This window comes from Littorina saxatilis, linkage group LG2, assembly GCF_037325665.1.
Source record: "Littorina saxatilis isolate snail1 linkage group LG2, US_GU_Lsax_2.0, whole genome shotgun sequence".
Lineage (NCBI taxonomy): Eukaryota > Metazoa > Mollusca > Gastropoda > Littorinimorpha > Littorinidae > Littorina > Littorina saxatilis.
In genome coordinates this window covers 57,156,177-57,171,044 of record NC_090246.1, presented here as the reverse complement: position 1 = coordinate 57,171,044, position 14,868 = coordinate 57,156,177, and the positions used below count along the sequence as shown (strand labels likewise).

The window sequence follows — 14,868 nt, the reverse complement described above, 5'->3', positions numbered from 1 at the left end:
CCTAGACTTTTGCCCTTTCAGCAAGTGCATTAAAGGCACAGTAAGCCTCCCGTAAACCATCACAGAGCTCCCCGAGCGTCTAAATACAGTACAAGCATACTTCCATTTGAACGCTCACCGAACGGGAACATCCTGGCTGCTTTCTGTCGAGCGTGAGACATTTTCAAAGAATTTATTTTCGTAGACTTGTTCGTGAACAACAACGGCGCCTCGTTTTTGCGCTAGACCTAACTTTTAAAATCTAAATAATAAACTGACAGCTTGTTACACAAACATTCTTTAATCATAAAAGAATTCGTTTTTCATCAAGACAAGATCAGAACAATTCGAAGTTGTGAAAGTTTAAAAAAAAGAAAAGCCCGGAAGCAGGGTCACGCAAGGGTCGTAGCAGACGAAGGTTTATCAGTGCAAATCGCCGTTCCTCTCAACAGTCAAAAGCCATCGCTAGAGTTCTTGTGAACCACAGCCGTTGTTTCGTTCATAAAAAACGTGCTATTGTAGATAAGCTCACATCGAGTCGCATTCATGACTAACTGACGACTGCATTGTGAAAAAGGAAAACTGGATCACACGGGTTCACGATGGCTCAGGGGTAAGATAAACCACGCAAAAATAAATTCTTTGAAAATTGTTCGCTCTTTACGGAGGGCACCTAGGATGTTCTCAATTGGTGAGTGTTTAAAGGAAAGGGTGTTTGTACTGTGTGTTAAAGCCTGACCGTATCTGTGATGGTTTACGGGAGGCTTACTCTGCCTTTAACAAACTTACTGCGCCTTAGCAGACGACACGAACTGCTTGTTTACATCTGAGCGGCGGCCATGCTTTATTCCGCCTAAAATCTATTTTTAGATTGATTGAGTGCACGTGCTATTTTATGCAATCTAAGCCCATATGTTACTTTTAGATGTCAATAATGAGTGGATATAGACATTATGTTGCTGTATGTTCGTGCTTAAGTACTTTTTAAGGCCCTGTTGGTCCTTAAATTGCTTTAATGTTCGATCAGCTTCGACCCCAAACGTCCCACGCTATCTGAGTTTTAGCGCCCAGTAGGTGACGTCTGGAATTTCCCTATTATCTCCATAATTGTAACTTTTCCATAAATCTAACTTAGTGCACTTCATTTCTTATTCCCTTAAGATACTTTTTGAGTTAAAGTGCATTAATAAATGTTTGGATCAAGCAAATCAAAGTTTTCCTCATGCAGTTTTGACCGGTGTCTCACCGCGTGACGTGCGTCATTTTAGCAACTGTGTTTCTGCATCAACTTTTACGTCACATAACTTGTCATAAGTTCCACTTTACCGCAAGTATGATACATGTATGGAAAGTTCAGGAGTTCATTTTGTAATTTAGTGAATTGTATTTGGTGCAGGAAGTGATAGAGTTTAGCAATCTTTATTTTGCTGGGTTTTGATCGTTAATCGGTCATTCATTCTGAGTAATTAATCATAATTATTTTTTGATCTGGACTTCCAAAGCTATATCTTATAACATGGTTTAAAAGTATTTTTCATGCTGGTTTTATAACAACAAACCGATTTCTAATGCGTGCATTTTCCGTAAAGTTATCAGCTGTCAAAGATCCTAAACAAACACAGATCTGGCTAGAGTACGGTTGCAGACAGCCGTTCGGGGAGTATCCAAGGGCCGCTTTCAGAGTAGTCCGCGCACAGCCTATATAAGCCTCAGGTTAGCTGAGTATCATCATTAAAAAAAAGCTTTTGACACCATGTGGCACGCAAAATTATTAGATAAACTACAACACCTGGGTATCACAGGCCGTATCCTGCATTTTATCAAAGCTTTTATTTCAAACAGAACCATTAACGTTAAAGTGGGCTCAGCCATCTCTGAGAAACATGTCTTAGACATGGGCGTGCCCCAGGGCTCAATTGTCGCGTCGACACTTTTTTTCTATCATGTTATATGACATAAATACAGTAAATGTGGGCGGGGCTACCGTTCTGCTCTATGCAGACGACCTCGCACTGCTAGACTCTAAAAGACCGTGTAAACAAGGAAAAACTGGTGTTGATATGACGTCCTATCAAAGTGCAGTCAACAACCTGTGTCAGTATATGGTAGAGAACGGCTTCGAACTCTCACCAGAGAAAACAGTGTTCGTGGTAGTATCCAGAAAGACGGTATTTGAAAAGACATGTTCTATTACAATAAATAACCAAAACATAAAACCCAGCACAACGGTAAAATTCCTAGGGGTAACGGGTACATCACGAAGCGTCCCGGTACCGAAGCGTCCCGGTACCGAAGCGTCCCGGTACCGAAGCGTCCCACTATAACGCGTCACAGGGGTACCGGGACGCTTTGGTACCGGGACGCTTCGGGACGCTCCCGCGCAGTAGGGCACGAAGCGTCCCGGTACCGAAGCGTCCCGGTGCCGAAGCGTCCCGGTACCAGTCACCACGCACATCCTCGGCTCGCATGCCAATGTATTATATAGCAAAGGGAATGCCTGTAATTCACACAGAGCAATCACTTGGTCTTAAACGTGCACAAGACAAAAACTTTCATACTGGGGGAGCGAGCCAGTCTGAAGAGTACTCGGGTCCAGCGCGAGCGTTCTTTATTACCCAAATGAACCCAAACAAACCCAAATTAACCCAAATGATACAATTTAAAAGTCGGAGGCAGATTTGAAAAGACTTTTTCCGACGCTCACGCTTAATGAAGCCAGAAAGCGTGTGTGATAACATATCCCTCTTGTGAACGGAAGCCTACGGACTTTTCCCCCGAACTTGTACACACGGGTACAGTATTTCCAAATTGGTGTGTTGTGAGTACAGATCTAAAGTAAAGTTGGGGAAAAGTTGGACAAAAAGTGATTTTTTTTTACCGAAAGCAAATCAAGGTCTGTGCAAAATTAAAAAAATCAGTGAAGTCAAGGTCAAATCAAGGTCAAGATTAAATTTAAAAAAAATAAATATGGTTAGTCAAGTCAAGGTCAAATCAAGGTCATTATATATATATGTGTACGACGTAAGTGCTATTCATTTTTCACAAGGTGTTTGCTAATCTTTGAGGCATTATTACTTTCAATAACAACAACAAAGAAACAAAGAAACAAACAAAAAAACACACAAACACACAAACAAACAAACAACAACAACCAGCCAGAGCACACAATGTGTTTTTCACAAGAATCAAACTGGCGGCTCAGTTAACGCTCGCTATGCTATGATTTATCAACCAAGTCGCACTCCAATGTCTTCTGACTTTTTACCCCAGTTGTTGTTTTACCACACCTGCATTCTTTCATCCAATCAAAACGCATCCAAACCAAAAGCGGCGTTCCGGGAATAGATTGTCTGTTTTGCATGCCCGTGCACGACGACAGCTTGCAGTAACAGCACCATTTCGTGTCCCATCGCAAGCTTCACTTGTCCTCCACTGAGAAATCTTGGTGGTATTGTTTGTTCTCAAGGTGAGTGTATATATGTTTTCTGTTTTCTAAAATAAAAAAAAAACCAGACCGATACATGCTGAAACCATTAACGAAGTGACGAGTTGTTTTATTGGCGTAAAAACAAACATTTTGCATAGATTTGTTTGTTCACATTATGTTGTTTTTTTCACATACTTTTTACAGGATAAGACAACAAGTCGCGTAAGGTGAAATTACTACATTTAGTCAAGCTGTGGAACTCACAGAATGAAACTGAACGCACTGCATTTTTTCACAATGGCCGTAGTCCGCCGCTCGTGCAAAACGCAGTGAAGTCGACGAGCCTGTTTAGCGAGTGGTTGCGCTGTGCTGCATAGCACGCTTTTGTACCTCTCTTCGTTTTAACTTTCTGAGCGTATTTTTAATCCAAACATATCATATCTATATGTTTTTGGAATCAGGAACCGACAAGGAATAAGATGAAATTGTTTTTAAATCGATTTCGGACATTTTATTTTAATCATAATTTTTATATTTTTAATTTTCAGAGCTTGTTTTTAATCCAAATATAACATATTTATATGTTTTTGGAATCAGAAAACGATAAAGAATAAGATGAACGTAATTGTGGATCGTTTTATAAAAAAACAATTTAATTACAATTTTCAGATTTTTAATGACCAAAGTCATTAATTAATTTGTAAGCCTCCAAGCTGAAATGCAATACCAAAGTCCGGCCTTCGTCGAAGATTGCTTGGCCAAAAATTTGATTGAAAAATGAGGGTGTGACAGTGCCGCCTCAACTTTTACAAAAAGCCGGATATGACGACATCAAAGGTATTTATCGAAAAAATGAAAAAAATGTCTGGGGATATCATACCCAGGAACTTTCATGTAAAATTTCATAAAGATCGGTCCAGTAGTTTACTCTGAATCGCTCTACACACACACACACGCACGCACAGACACACACACACACACACACACACACACACACACACACACACACACACATACACACATACACCACGACCCTCGTCTCAAGACTTGACTAAATGTAACAAAGACAACGCATAGATAGTTTACAGTCTGCAAAGAGTGAGGACGCATTTACAGCATTTAAAATGTAAATGACTGAACGTTAAAACGCTTATTTTAAGGAATTCCTATCTTGTAGTGATGGACTTCATTTCAACCCCCCCCCCCCCCCCCCCCCCCCCCCCCAGAACGAACTGTGTCGCACTTTGAGACCTGGTTTTTTTTCGACCGCTAGTATCCCTTTAACAGTTTCTCTTTTCTCAAGTTACTTGAGAATCACGAAGACGCGAAGAAACACCAGAAACGTAACTCACAAGTACCGTAGTACTGTGGAACCCCCCCTCTTTAAGACCCCCCAATTTAAGACTTCCTCCTTTTTAAGACCTTGGTTTTTCAGATTTTGTGTTCATAACCTCTGTAAATTTAACCCCCATTTTAAGACCTCCTCCTTTTTAAGACCTGATTTTCTCAGATTTGTGAAGGTCTTAAAAGGGGAGTCCCACTGTAACAAATCTTACACTGCTTTCAGACACAGACCAACCATGCGGACCGAATATACCGCTGTCCAGAAGATCTCCATGGCAGCGATGGTGCTCGGAGCTGGGATGTGTGTGGTCGGGGGATTGGCTCCATACTGGATCGTGTCTGACCCGCAGGGATTTGATGACGTCGTTTCGCTCGTATCTCAAGTGGTCAAAGGCCGCCTGGGCCTCCTCATGTACTGCTTGGAGGTGTTAGGCGTGTCGGGCTGTGAAGTGTATGGAGCTGGGACTGCGTCAGCGAATGGAGATAGTAAGCATTTAAAGACATAGGACACCGATAGACCCCCAAACATCGACTTCGCTTATATTTCGCTAATATTTTGCCTGTGACATTTTTAGAGTGTGTTGAGTGTGTTAAATCGGTGTCCTATGTCTTTAAAGGTTCCATCATTCTCGGGCAACATCTCGTGTTCATCGCCACATATCTGGCCATGCTTTTACGGGGAAAAAGAGCATCCTGCCTATATATCACTGATATACAAACAAATCCCCAGCCTGGCTGCCTCCGGTACAGAGTGGCCATTTTTCGCTGAATGAAATTCACAGATTGACATTAAATTTTTAGATTTCATTGAGGAAATTAATTCAGCAAAAATGTCTCCACTATGCACAGAACAGCTAGGCTACATGATTTGACATGTGTCAACGTGGCAGGATGCTCGTATCCCATGGATGAAACCGAGTATCTGTTGTGTAGAGAAGCTGTTTCAAAATATCAGACAAACGTGAATACGCACAGACAGACAGACAGGCAGGCAGGCAGACAGGCAGACACATATACGCGGAAACAGGCCAGCAAGTGAATGTAACCCATATACACTAAAAAAAAAAGAGTTTCTTTTCATATTTATACTCATATATGGGTCAGGCCGCAATTTTCTCCCCCCTTTCCTAACCTAGGTGGTGGGTTCAAGTGCTAGTCTTTCGGATGAGACGAATAACCGAGGTCCCTTCGTGTACACTACATTGGGGTGTGCACGTTAAAGATCCCACGATTGACAAAAGGGTCTTTCCTGGCAAAATTGTATAGGCATAGATAAAAATGTCCATCAAATACCCGTGGGACTTGGAATAAAAGTTAAAAAAATTCCATCTCACACGGCATTAAGTCTCAGGAAACATGAATACACGCATGCAGGAAAAAAAAATATGGGTAGCGCCGTATGTATGGCAGCTCGCTTTCCCCGGGGAGAAAGCAGCCCGAATTTCCATGAGGGTAACCTCACTGGACTGTAAATCTTATCCAATCCAATCCAATCCAATCCATACCCGCTTCGCGGGGTACGCGGCTTCGCCGGAAAGAAGTAGAGCCGAATAGTAACGGGAATATGGATTGACGCCACACGAAGGAAGGGAGATAAACGCGCAAAACACTTGAGAAGATAAGGAAGAGTTACTGGGAATGGATGTAGTGGATCTACAGAAAAACCAAATCGGTTCAGCGCTGCGCGCTGAGAGCACGTGTTAAAAATTCTCATCGACCAGGTTGTGTCCGGGGACTACCTGAATATGCCCACCAAATTTGAAGCAGATCCATCGAGAACTTTGGCCGTGCATCGCGAACACACATACACACAGACACACAGACAGACAGACACAAGTCGTATATATATATACTAGATGAATACCCGCTTCGCCGGGTAGCCGGCTTCGCCGGGAAGAAGTACTTAGAGCCGTACGCCGGCTTCGTCGGGTCCGAACAATGGACCCGCCAAGCTTAGGTCCCTCCCAGATTCGTTTTCAGCGTTTACCTCCCTTCCTTCGTAATGGTGCACTATAGTGTGAGTGGAGCACGAAAATGATTCAGTGGCCATAATGCCATTCCTGACCATATCGAGTCCCATCCTTGTCGACGAATGTAACCGTGTTAATCACCTTTGGAGGCGAACTCCACTCAAACAGGATTGAGCAAGCTATGGCTTCTAAAAGGAAGGCCAGTACATAAATTTACACAAAAGCCGCCAGACCACATCACAAACAGAACTGAACAATGCACAGGTGTTGCTCACATAGAGACACACACACACACACACACACACACACAAAAACACAGAGAAGCCGTATCTGTAGAGAGATAGATGACAGTGTATTTTTCGCGTGGCTATAAATTGATTCGACCTTTGCACTTTTACAGTGAGGATAATTTACGGGTCCAATTTACGTTCTGGACACTGCGTTGACCTTCTAAAAATAGTAACAGTAACAGAACGCCGGGAATATCCGAAGACGCTCCACTCACACTATAGTGCACCATTACGAAGGAAGGGAGGTAAACGCTGAAAACCTGGAGAATATGAGAAGATAAGGAAGAGTTACTTATAATGGTGAAATGAACACAAAAACCAAAATCGATTCAGCGCTGCGCGCTGAGAGCACGTGTTGAAATATCTCATCGATGATATTGTGTCCGGGGTGTAGCTGAATACGGTGTCCAAATTTGAAAAAGATCCACCGAGAACTTTGGCGTTGTGATGTGGTGTAGCGGCTATGGTGTGTCGGTATGGGGGCCCGGGTAGCTGAGGTGGAACCAAAATCGGTTCAGCGCTGCGCGCTGAGAGCACGTGTTGAAATATCGACCAGGTTGTGTCCTGTACCGGGTCAACCTGAATATGCCCACCAAATTTGAAGCAGATCCATCGAGAACTTTGGCCGTGCATCGCGAACACACATACACACAGACACACAGACAGACAGACACAAGTCGTATATATATATATATTTTCTATGAGTAATTGCTCTCTCTCTCTCTCTCTCTCTCTCTCTCTCTCTCTCTCTCTCTCTCTCTCTCTCTCTCTCTCTCTCTCTCTCTCTCTCTCTCTCTCTCTCTCTCTCTCTCTCTCTCTCTCTCTCTCTCTCTCTCTCTCTCTCTCTCTCTCTCTCTCTCTCTCTCTCTCTCTCTCTCTCTCTCTCTCTCTCTCTCTCTCTCTCTCTCTCTCTCTCTCTCTCTCTCTCTCTCTCTCTCTCTCTCTCTCTCTCTCTCTCTCTCTCTCTCTCTCTCTCTCTCTCTCTCTCTCTCTCTCTCTCTCTCTCTCTCTCTCTCTCTCTCTCTCTCTCTCTCTCTCTCTCTCTCTCTCTCTCTCTCTCTCTCTCTCTCTCTCTCTCTCTCTCTCTCTCTCTCTCTCTCTCTCTCTCTCTCTCTCTCTCTCTCTCTCTCTCTCTCTCTCTCTCTCTCTCTCTCTCTCTCTCTCTCTCTCTCTCTCTCTCTCTCTCTCTCTCTCTCTCTCTCTCTCTCTCTCTCTCTCTCTCTCTCTCTCTCTCTCTCTCTCTCTCTCTCTCTCTCTCTCTCTCTCTCTCTCTCTCTCTCTCTCTCTCTCTCTCTCTCTCTCTCTCTCTCTCTCTCTCTCTCTCTCTCTCTCTCTCTCTCTCTCTCTCTCTCTCTCTCTCTCTCTCTCTCTCTCTCTCTCTCTCTCTCTCTCTCTCTCTCTCTCTCTCTCTCTCTCTCTCTCTCTCTCTCTCTCTCTCTCTCTCTCTCTCTCTCTCTCTCTCTCTCTCTCTCTCTCTCTCTCTCTCTCTCTCTCTCTCTCTCTCTCTCTCTCTCTCTCTCTCTCTCTCTCTCTCTCTCTCTCTCTCTCTCTCTCTCTCTCTCTCTCTCTCTCTCTCTCTCTCTCTCTCTCTCTCTCTCTCTCTCTCTCTCTCTCTCTCTCTCTCTCTCTCTCTCTCTCTCTCTCTCTCTCTCTCTCTCTCTCTCTCTCTCTCTCTCTCTCTCTCTCTCTCTCTCTCTCTCTCTCTCTCTCTCTCTCTCTCTCTCTCTCTCTCTCTCTCTCTCTCTCTCTGGTTTGAAACAGTTTTGCGTGACATATGTCGCGGATGAGAATCCGGCCCGGGTTGGACACGGGTCAACTGTTTGTGCTGACCCAGAAACGGTTTCCATGTCCCATCCCGTGTCACCACGCTCTCTCTCTCTGTTTCTCTCCCTCTGTCTGTCTGTCATTCTGTCTCTCTCTCCCCACCTCTCTCTCTCTCTCCGCCCCCCCCTCTCTCTCTCTCTCTCTCTCTCTCTCTCTCTCTCTCTCACTCTGTTGATGTGTCTGTCTCTCTGTTTTTTCTGTCAATCTCTGTATGTCTGTCTGTCTGTCTGTCTGTCTGTCTCTCTCTCTCTCTCTTCCCCTCTCTCTCCTCTTGTTTATGAGAATTATGAACAAACAAAAAACAAACAAACCAAAGTCTCTTTTTCTTTGTTGGTTCTCCAGGCTGGATCAGCAAGGAACTATTACTTGGTGTATTGTGCATGCTGCTGGGTGTTGTTGCTGCTTTCCTGGTCTTGTGCTTGGCCTGTTGCACGTGCTGTCGGCGTCTTATCTGTCTGGGCATTATCTCGTTCCTGTCGGGTCAGTGAAACATGCACGGCTTCAGTGTGTTTTTAAGTTCTGGGTGTTGGTGGTGGTGGTGGTGGTGGTGGTGATGATGATGATGACGAACGTCATGATGATGATGATAGAGGAGGAGGTTGGTGGTAGTAGTGTCGATGGGTTTGACGATAATGTACGATGACGATTATGGTGACGACAACAACAACAACAACAACAACAACAACAACAACAACAACAACAACAACAACAACACTACCACAGTGAGGGGGACACATAGAATCAAGAAGAAGACGATGATGACGGGAGTGACATACACGACGACATAAACAACATCCTACTCATTAAACAACATTCTTTAACATTTTAATTATCATACAATATATAGCACCACTAAGACAAGCGGCTGGATACGATCATTACCGGTGTAACACGAGAAAATTACTCCCACGAGATTTTTACTCCGGAGTAACAATTTCGTACGAAAATGTTACTCCCTTTACGAAAAGAGTACTCCCCCATGACACGAGAAAATTACTCCCCACGACAGGTGAGTTCCTAGTAAACATTTCGTACAAAAATGTTACTACCCTAACGAATTTATAACGAATAAATTACTCCACCTTAACATGAGTAATTTAACTTACCATGCCAGGTGTACGAAACTTTTACTCCCTTGTCCCCTCTTAGTCTTGGTGGTGGAAGGGGAGGAGGGAGGGTAGCGCGACATTCGTTTGCGCGAGATCACATATTGGCATTACCCCTTCGCCCGCATCCCATTTTCGTGTACGAGATTTTTACTGGAAGTACAAAAAATGGGGAGTAAAACTTACGTGGAGGGAGTAATTTTTTCGTGCCTTGGGGAGTTCTTTTCTCGTACGAAAGGTGTACTCGGAGTAAGAATTTCGTACGAAATTTTTACTCCGGAGTAAATTTTTCGTGGAGTAAAAATTTCGTGTTACACCGGCGTGTTTCTGTGTGCAGCTGTGGCAGGCGCAGCGTGTGCGGCACTCTTCTCGCAGGACGCGGAGATCTTTACAGCAAGAGTTGCCGGCTTCCAGCTGGCCTCCTATGGCTGGGCAATCTACGTCTTCTGTATCGGCGTCGCGCTCCTGGGTCTGGCCTCCTTCGCCGCCTGCTTCGCCACACCTCCGATGTCCAGCCAGGGTGCCGGCACAGTGATCAGCCAGCCTCCCACCACGGTCATGGTCAACACGGACAACGCCACCAGCGGTTACTATGGCCAACCTCAATGGCAAGGTCAAGGTCAATCCATGGGCGAGGGCCGTCCCTGGCAAGGTCAAGGTCAAGTGGGCAGTCCCTGGCAAGGTCAAGGTCAAGTTACGCCGAGTCAGTTCCATGACCTTGAGATGATCCAGACTCCTGACGAACCCGGCGTTAGCACGGCTACCACCAAGCAGTAGGAGATTTGTTGGACGGTAGAAGGTTTGGGCAGGGGTTCAATAGTTCTGTTCGTGAATATTTGAAGGTGTCATATTTAAAATTCTCAACGAACAAAGTAAGGGGGCGAGTTATTCGTCTTGGCTCAGCAAAACATCTCTAATATTACTCCAGGAAACATTTTGTAAACTTTTTAATCGTTTTCATAAGCGCTGTTCACTTGGAACAAAGTATTGCAGTTACAAATTATCAGTGACGTCCATGACAGATTTGGAGACTCCTGGAAGGTTTATAGTCCCCGCATTCCGCGATAAACTTTTTACAAATGAATTTCTGATGAATATAGCAATTTTTGCCATTGTCAGGATGTTAATTTGAACAGCGTAAAGCACGATTCTACGATGTAAGCTTACTTACCACAAAGTGTCCTTAAGTTGCTACTTTTTAAGCTCAACCTTATTGTTCTATTCGTACCTGTCAGTTTTAGACATTTTTGTGCACGCTGAAGAGTGTCAAATCGACAGCCCGATGAGAGTAACTTTTTTTTTTTTTTAATTTGGTTTATGGTGAATGACATAGCTTTTTTTCGCAATTTTTTTATTCAGAAAAGGTTACATGCATGTACTGGTAGGTTCACAGTATGGGACAGGCAATTCAGAACATTGTGACATTAACAAAAACACCTTATGTATACAATGGCAGAAAATAAAGTGTTTTTATGTATACAAAAGCAGGAAAGTGTGCACGCAGTTATTCTTGTATCAGATCTGTGTACGCAGCCCACTTATGAATGTATTTGTCATAACTCATTGTAATCTGATGTACATGTTTGTCTATTTTGTGTACATATGCAAGTTCTCTGAAGTACATGTTGAGAGTTGGTTGGACTTTTGCAAGTCTACTCTTATAGACAAAAAACAGTGGCAATTAATAATAATTATGTATGAAAAACCTTCATCGACTTTTGTCTTATTGTCATTGCCAAACAGTACAAGAGTAGGGTTCAAAGCAAGTCGGGTACAATTTGCACATTTCTCCCTTAGGCAATTGACAAATGCATTCCAAAAAGTCTGCACGCACTCGCATTCCCAGAGATAATGAAATACTGTGTCTCTCTCTCGTTTACAAAAATTACACTCATTACTAACAGTCACACCCATGCTTTTCAAAATACTATTAGTAACAAGCACTCTGTAGTTAATTTTCATCTGAAACCAGCGTAGTTTTGTTTCCTTGATTTTCTTTGTGGTCATGAAAATGTTCGGCCATTCAACCTCTGTGACAAAGATCCGTTCCCAGCTTTTGCAGGCATTGGGAAATGTGTGTTCACCCAACATTACATCACAAAAAAACGTTGGCTCCCTTTGGAGAACTATTTACAATGTCAAAAGTTTTGTGCGATTTAAAACCATTGTTGTCTTTTAATTGAATGTTGTGTTTTCTCAATGTTTGCTTGACCGCACTGACTAGTGCGCAAAAATCAAGAGGATAAAAATGTACCCGTGTCATTTACAAGAGTTTTTTTTTACAAAAAACACATCTTTCTCTATCCAATCTTCAAAATACACAACCTTGCCATCAATCTGAAATTTGTTATTAAAAAACAGGGGTTCTATCAAAATTTCTGCCCCTTTTTTCACTGGAATGCTGTCATAAAGTTCCAAGTAAGAATCAAACACATTCTTCCAAAATAAATGTATTGCATGATTAAGAGTGGCATTCTTCAAGACAACAGGACCGTATTCTTCAAGCATGTTAATTTCAGGACATTCTTTGACTAAAAGTTGTTTCCATTTTGGGTTATAAGAGTCTGAAAGACATTTCTTGAGCCAAGTAAGCTTTAGTGATTTAATGTATGTAGCTACATGTGGAATATTCAACCCTCCTTTCTCAATGGGGTGCACAGAATTGGACCGCTTGACTTTGTCTCGTTTTTCATCCCATACAAAAGTGAAGGATGAGAGTAACTTTTGACTTTTATTACTTTTATAAATTTTTTAATTTTTTTAAATTTCTTTATTATTTTTTTTTTTACATTACCGTAACACTGATAGTTCGTTTAGCTAATTTAGATTCACAAGTCTTGACATTCCAGCTTGCTATCTCATGTCTCGAACAATGGATCAATATCCTTGTTTTTAACTGACGAAATCAGTTAGTATCAATATTGTTGAAATAAAGTAAACATCGATTCATACATAATTGAAATCCTGCCGTTTAGTCAAAAAGAAGTGCACTTCGTTAATAATGCTTTGATCCCGGTGGATTATGATCATCATAATTTTAACTTTTGTTACTGATGTTGTTGCATTTGTTAGAATTGGTGTCAAATGGAAATATTTGTGTCTTATATATAGATCTGTATGACATATTTTCGTATTACTTTTACATGCATCTTGCTGCTAAACATTGGAGCTTGTACGCTGAGTGGTGTTTAATTGAATGGGGAGGTAATCATCTCAAGCTCTCGTTTCTTATTTATCTCAAATTCTAACCGTTTAGAATAGTTTTCCTTTGAGTTTGCCTTTACATGTGTTTGCTTGCGCATCTTTGCATGGTGAAGGGTACCACCTCCCCGCACAGACGATCATATGTTATCCACCACAGCCGATCTGTTAAAGAAGAGTTTCACAAGCAAAGTAAGGGCATCCTCGAAATTCCAGTTGCCAAAAATTCAACAGCCCAGCTGCTTCCTGTGCTGAGTCGAAATTTTGAATTTATTTAATATTTGAAATTGACACAGATTTAAATTAATTCTGCAGGGGGGGGGGGGGGTAAATGGCCGTTCTGCACAAACAGCAGCCAGGCTGTCGCGAGTTGGTGTATGTAAAAGTTAGAGGATGCTCTTAGCTTGAGTACAATGTGGGTGGGTCTGGGCAAATTGATTTACAAGATGATGGTTTGGATGGGGAGATAGGTACCTTCCTTTCTGAGGTTTATAGTTAATGTGTGTGTGAATACGAATACGAATACGAATACGAATAAACTTTATTGTCATGAAACGTAGTGTTTATAAGACACGGGAAGATAAATAACCAAATGATTACATTGTTTCTTTTTTTTGTTGAAGCAATTATATACAAATTCTCCCAATTTAGTTTGTACTTTGTCTACTTGCAAAAGTTGACTTGGTACATCAGATGAATATATAGGTCGATTAATTTCACTCATGAAAGATTTTCGTAATTGGTTGTTTTCTATGCAGTTATCTAGAAAATGTATTTCATCTTCTATTACTCCACATGTTTCACATAATCTATTTTCCCTAGGTGTATTGCTGTATCTACCAGTTTCAATTTTCAGGTCGTGGGCACTTATTCTTAGTTTACACAACGATTGTTTATATTTTCTTTGTTTTATGCATAACAGATATGGTTCCGTTTTATAATTTGTTACTATTCTTTGATAAAAATGTAACTTTGGTGAACTTCTTATTTGACCTTTCCAGAATTGTATATATTGGAGTTCCAATTTTTGACAATTTGTGTGTGTGTGTGTGTGTGTGTGTGTGTGTGTGTGTGTGTGTGTGTGTGTGTGTGTGTGTGTGTGTGTGTGTGTGTGTGTGTGTGTGTGTGTGTGTGTGTGTGTGTGTAGAAGTCAGCATAAGAGTTATATTGTAATAATGTAAGTATAATTTATGTAATATATGGCTTTTACAAAAGTATACTGACACGACGAGTCTGTATGCGCGTGTTTGATCCTGCTTTGACGTTTTGGCAAAAGAAACGCAACTCATTCGCGCCCACTGTTGCAAGTGATCTTCGTCATTTTCAAATTGCCGTAGAATATGAAACCGATAAGGTACATCAACAAAAACAACAGATTCATGGATGATATTTTACTGGCTGTACGATTAGTGCATATTATTTAAAAGTTTTCTTTTTATTACCTTTTCATAAATTGTGTTATACAGGGTAGGGGTCAAGCGAGTCGTGATTGCAGGCGAACGTGTCACTTCGACACGCTACGAAATTCATAAAAATGCATATTTTTCAACCAGGTAAAGACAGTTGTGGAGGAAATTCATCTCTCAACATGATCATTTAATTATTAGAATTATCCGTGAAAGCGTAACATAATCACAAAACTGAACATAAATCACTTAGACGGTGTTAAAAAGGGTTGTTTGGCAAAAGCTCCTTCACACGGAATCGACGTAATAATTTCTTTTAAA

General features: G+C 41.9%; 1 protein-coding gene across 2 annotated transcripts; it reads left to right on the top strand.

Moving 5' to 3' along the window:
• Positions 1 to 240: 240 nt before the first annotated feature.
• Positions 241 to 14,128, top strand: LOC138959335 (uncharacterized). 2 transcript variants are annotated; one of them, XM_070330763.1, is made up of 4 exons: positions 241 to 3,445; positions 4,974 to 5,236; positions 9,177 to 9,314; positions 10,278 to 14,128. In XM_070330763.1, exons 2-4 carry the CDS (start codon positions 4,987 to 4,989, stop codon positions 10,715 to 10,717), a joined length of 828 nt encoding a protein of 275 aa, XP_070186864.1. In that variant the 5' UTR covers positions 241 to 3,445; positions 4,974 to 4,986; the 3' UTR covers positions 10,718 to 14,128. The 2 variants fall into 2 exon arrangements, with proteins under 2 accessions (XP_070186864.1, XP_070186865.1); XM_070330764.1 differs by lacking the exon at positions 241 to 3,445 and having other exon boundaries at positions 4,664 to 5,236.
• Positions 14,129 to 14,868: the final 740 nt, after the last annotated feature.

Coding starts and splice junctions, on each gene's coding strand:
- LOC138959335 (XM_070330763.1), top strand. CDS start 4,987: ATGCGGACCGAATATACCGCTGTCCAGAAGATCTCCATGGCAGCGATG. Junction 5,237..9,176: donor TGCGTCAGCGAATGGAGATA/GTAAGCATTTAA, acceptor TTGGTTCTCCAG/GCTGGATCAGCAAGGAACTA. Junction 9,315..10,277: donor CATTATCTCGTTCCTGTCGG/GTCAGTGAAACA, acceptor TTCTGTGTGCAG/CTGTGGCAGGCGCAGCGTGT.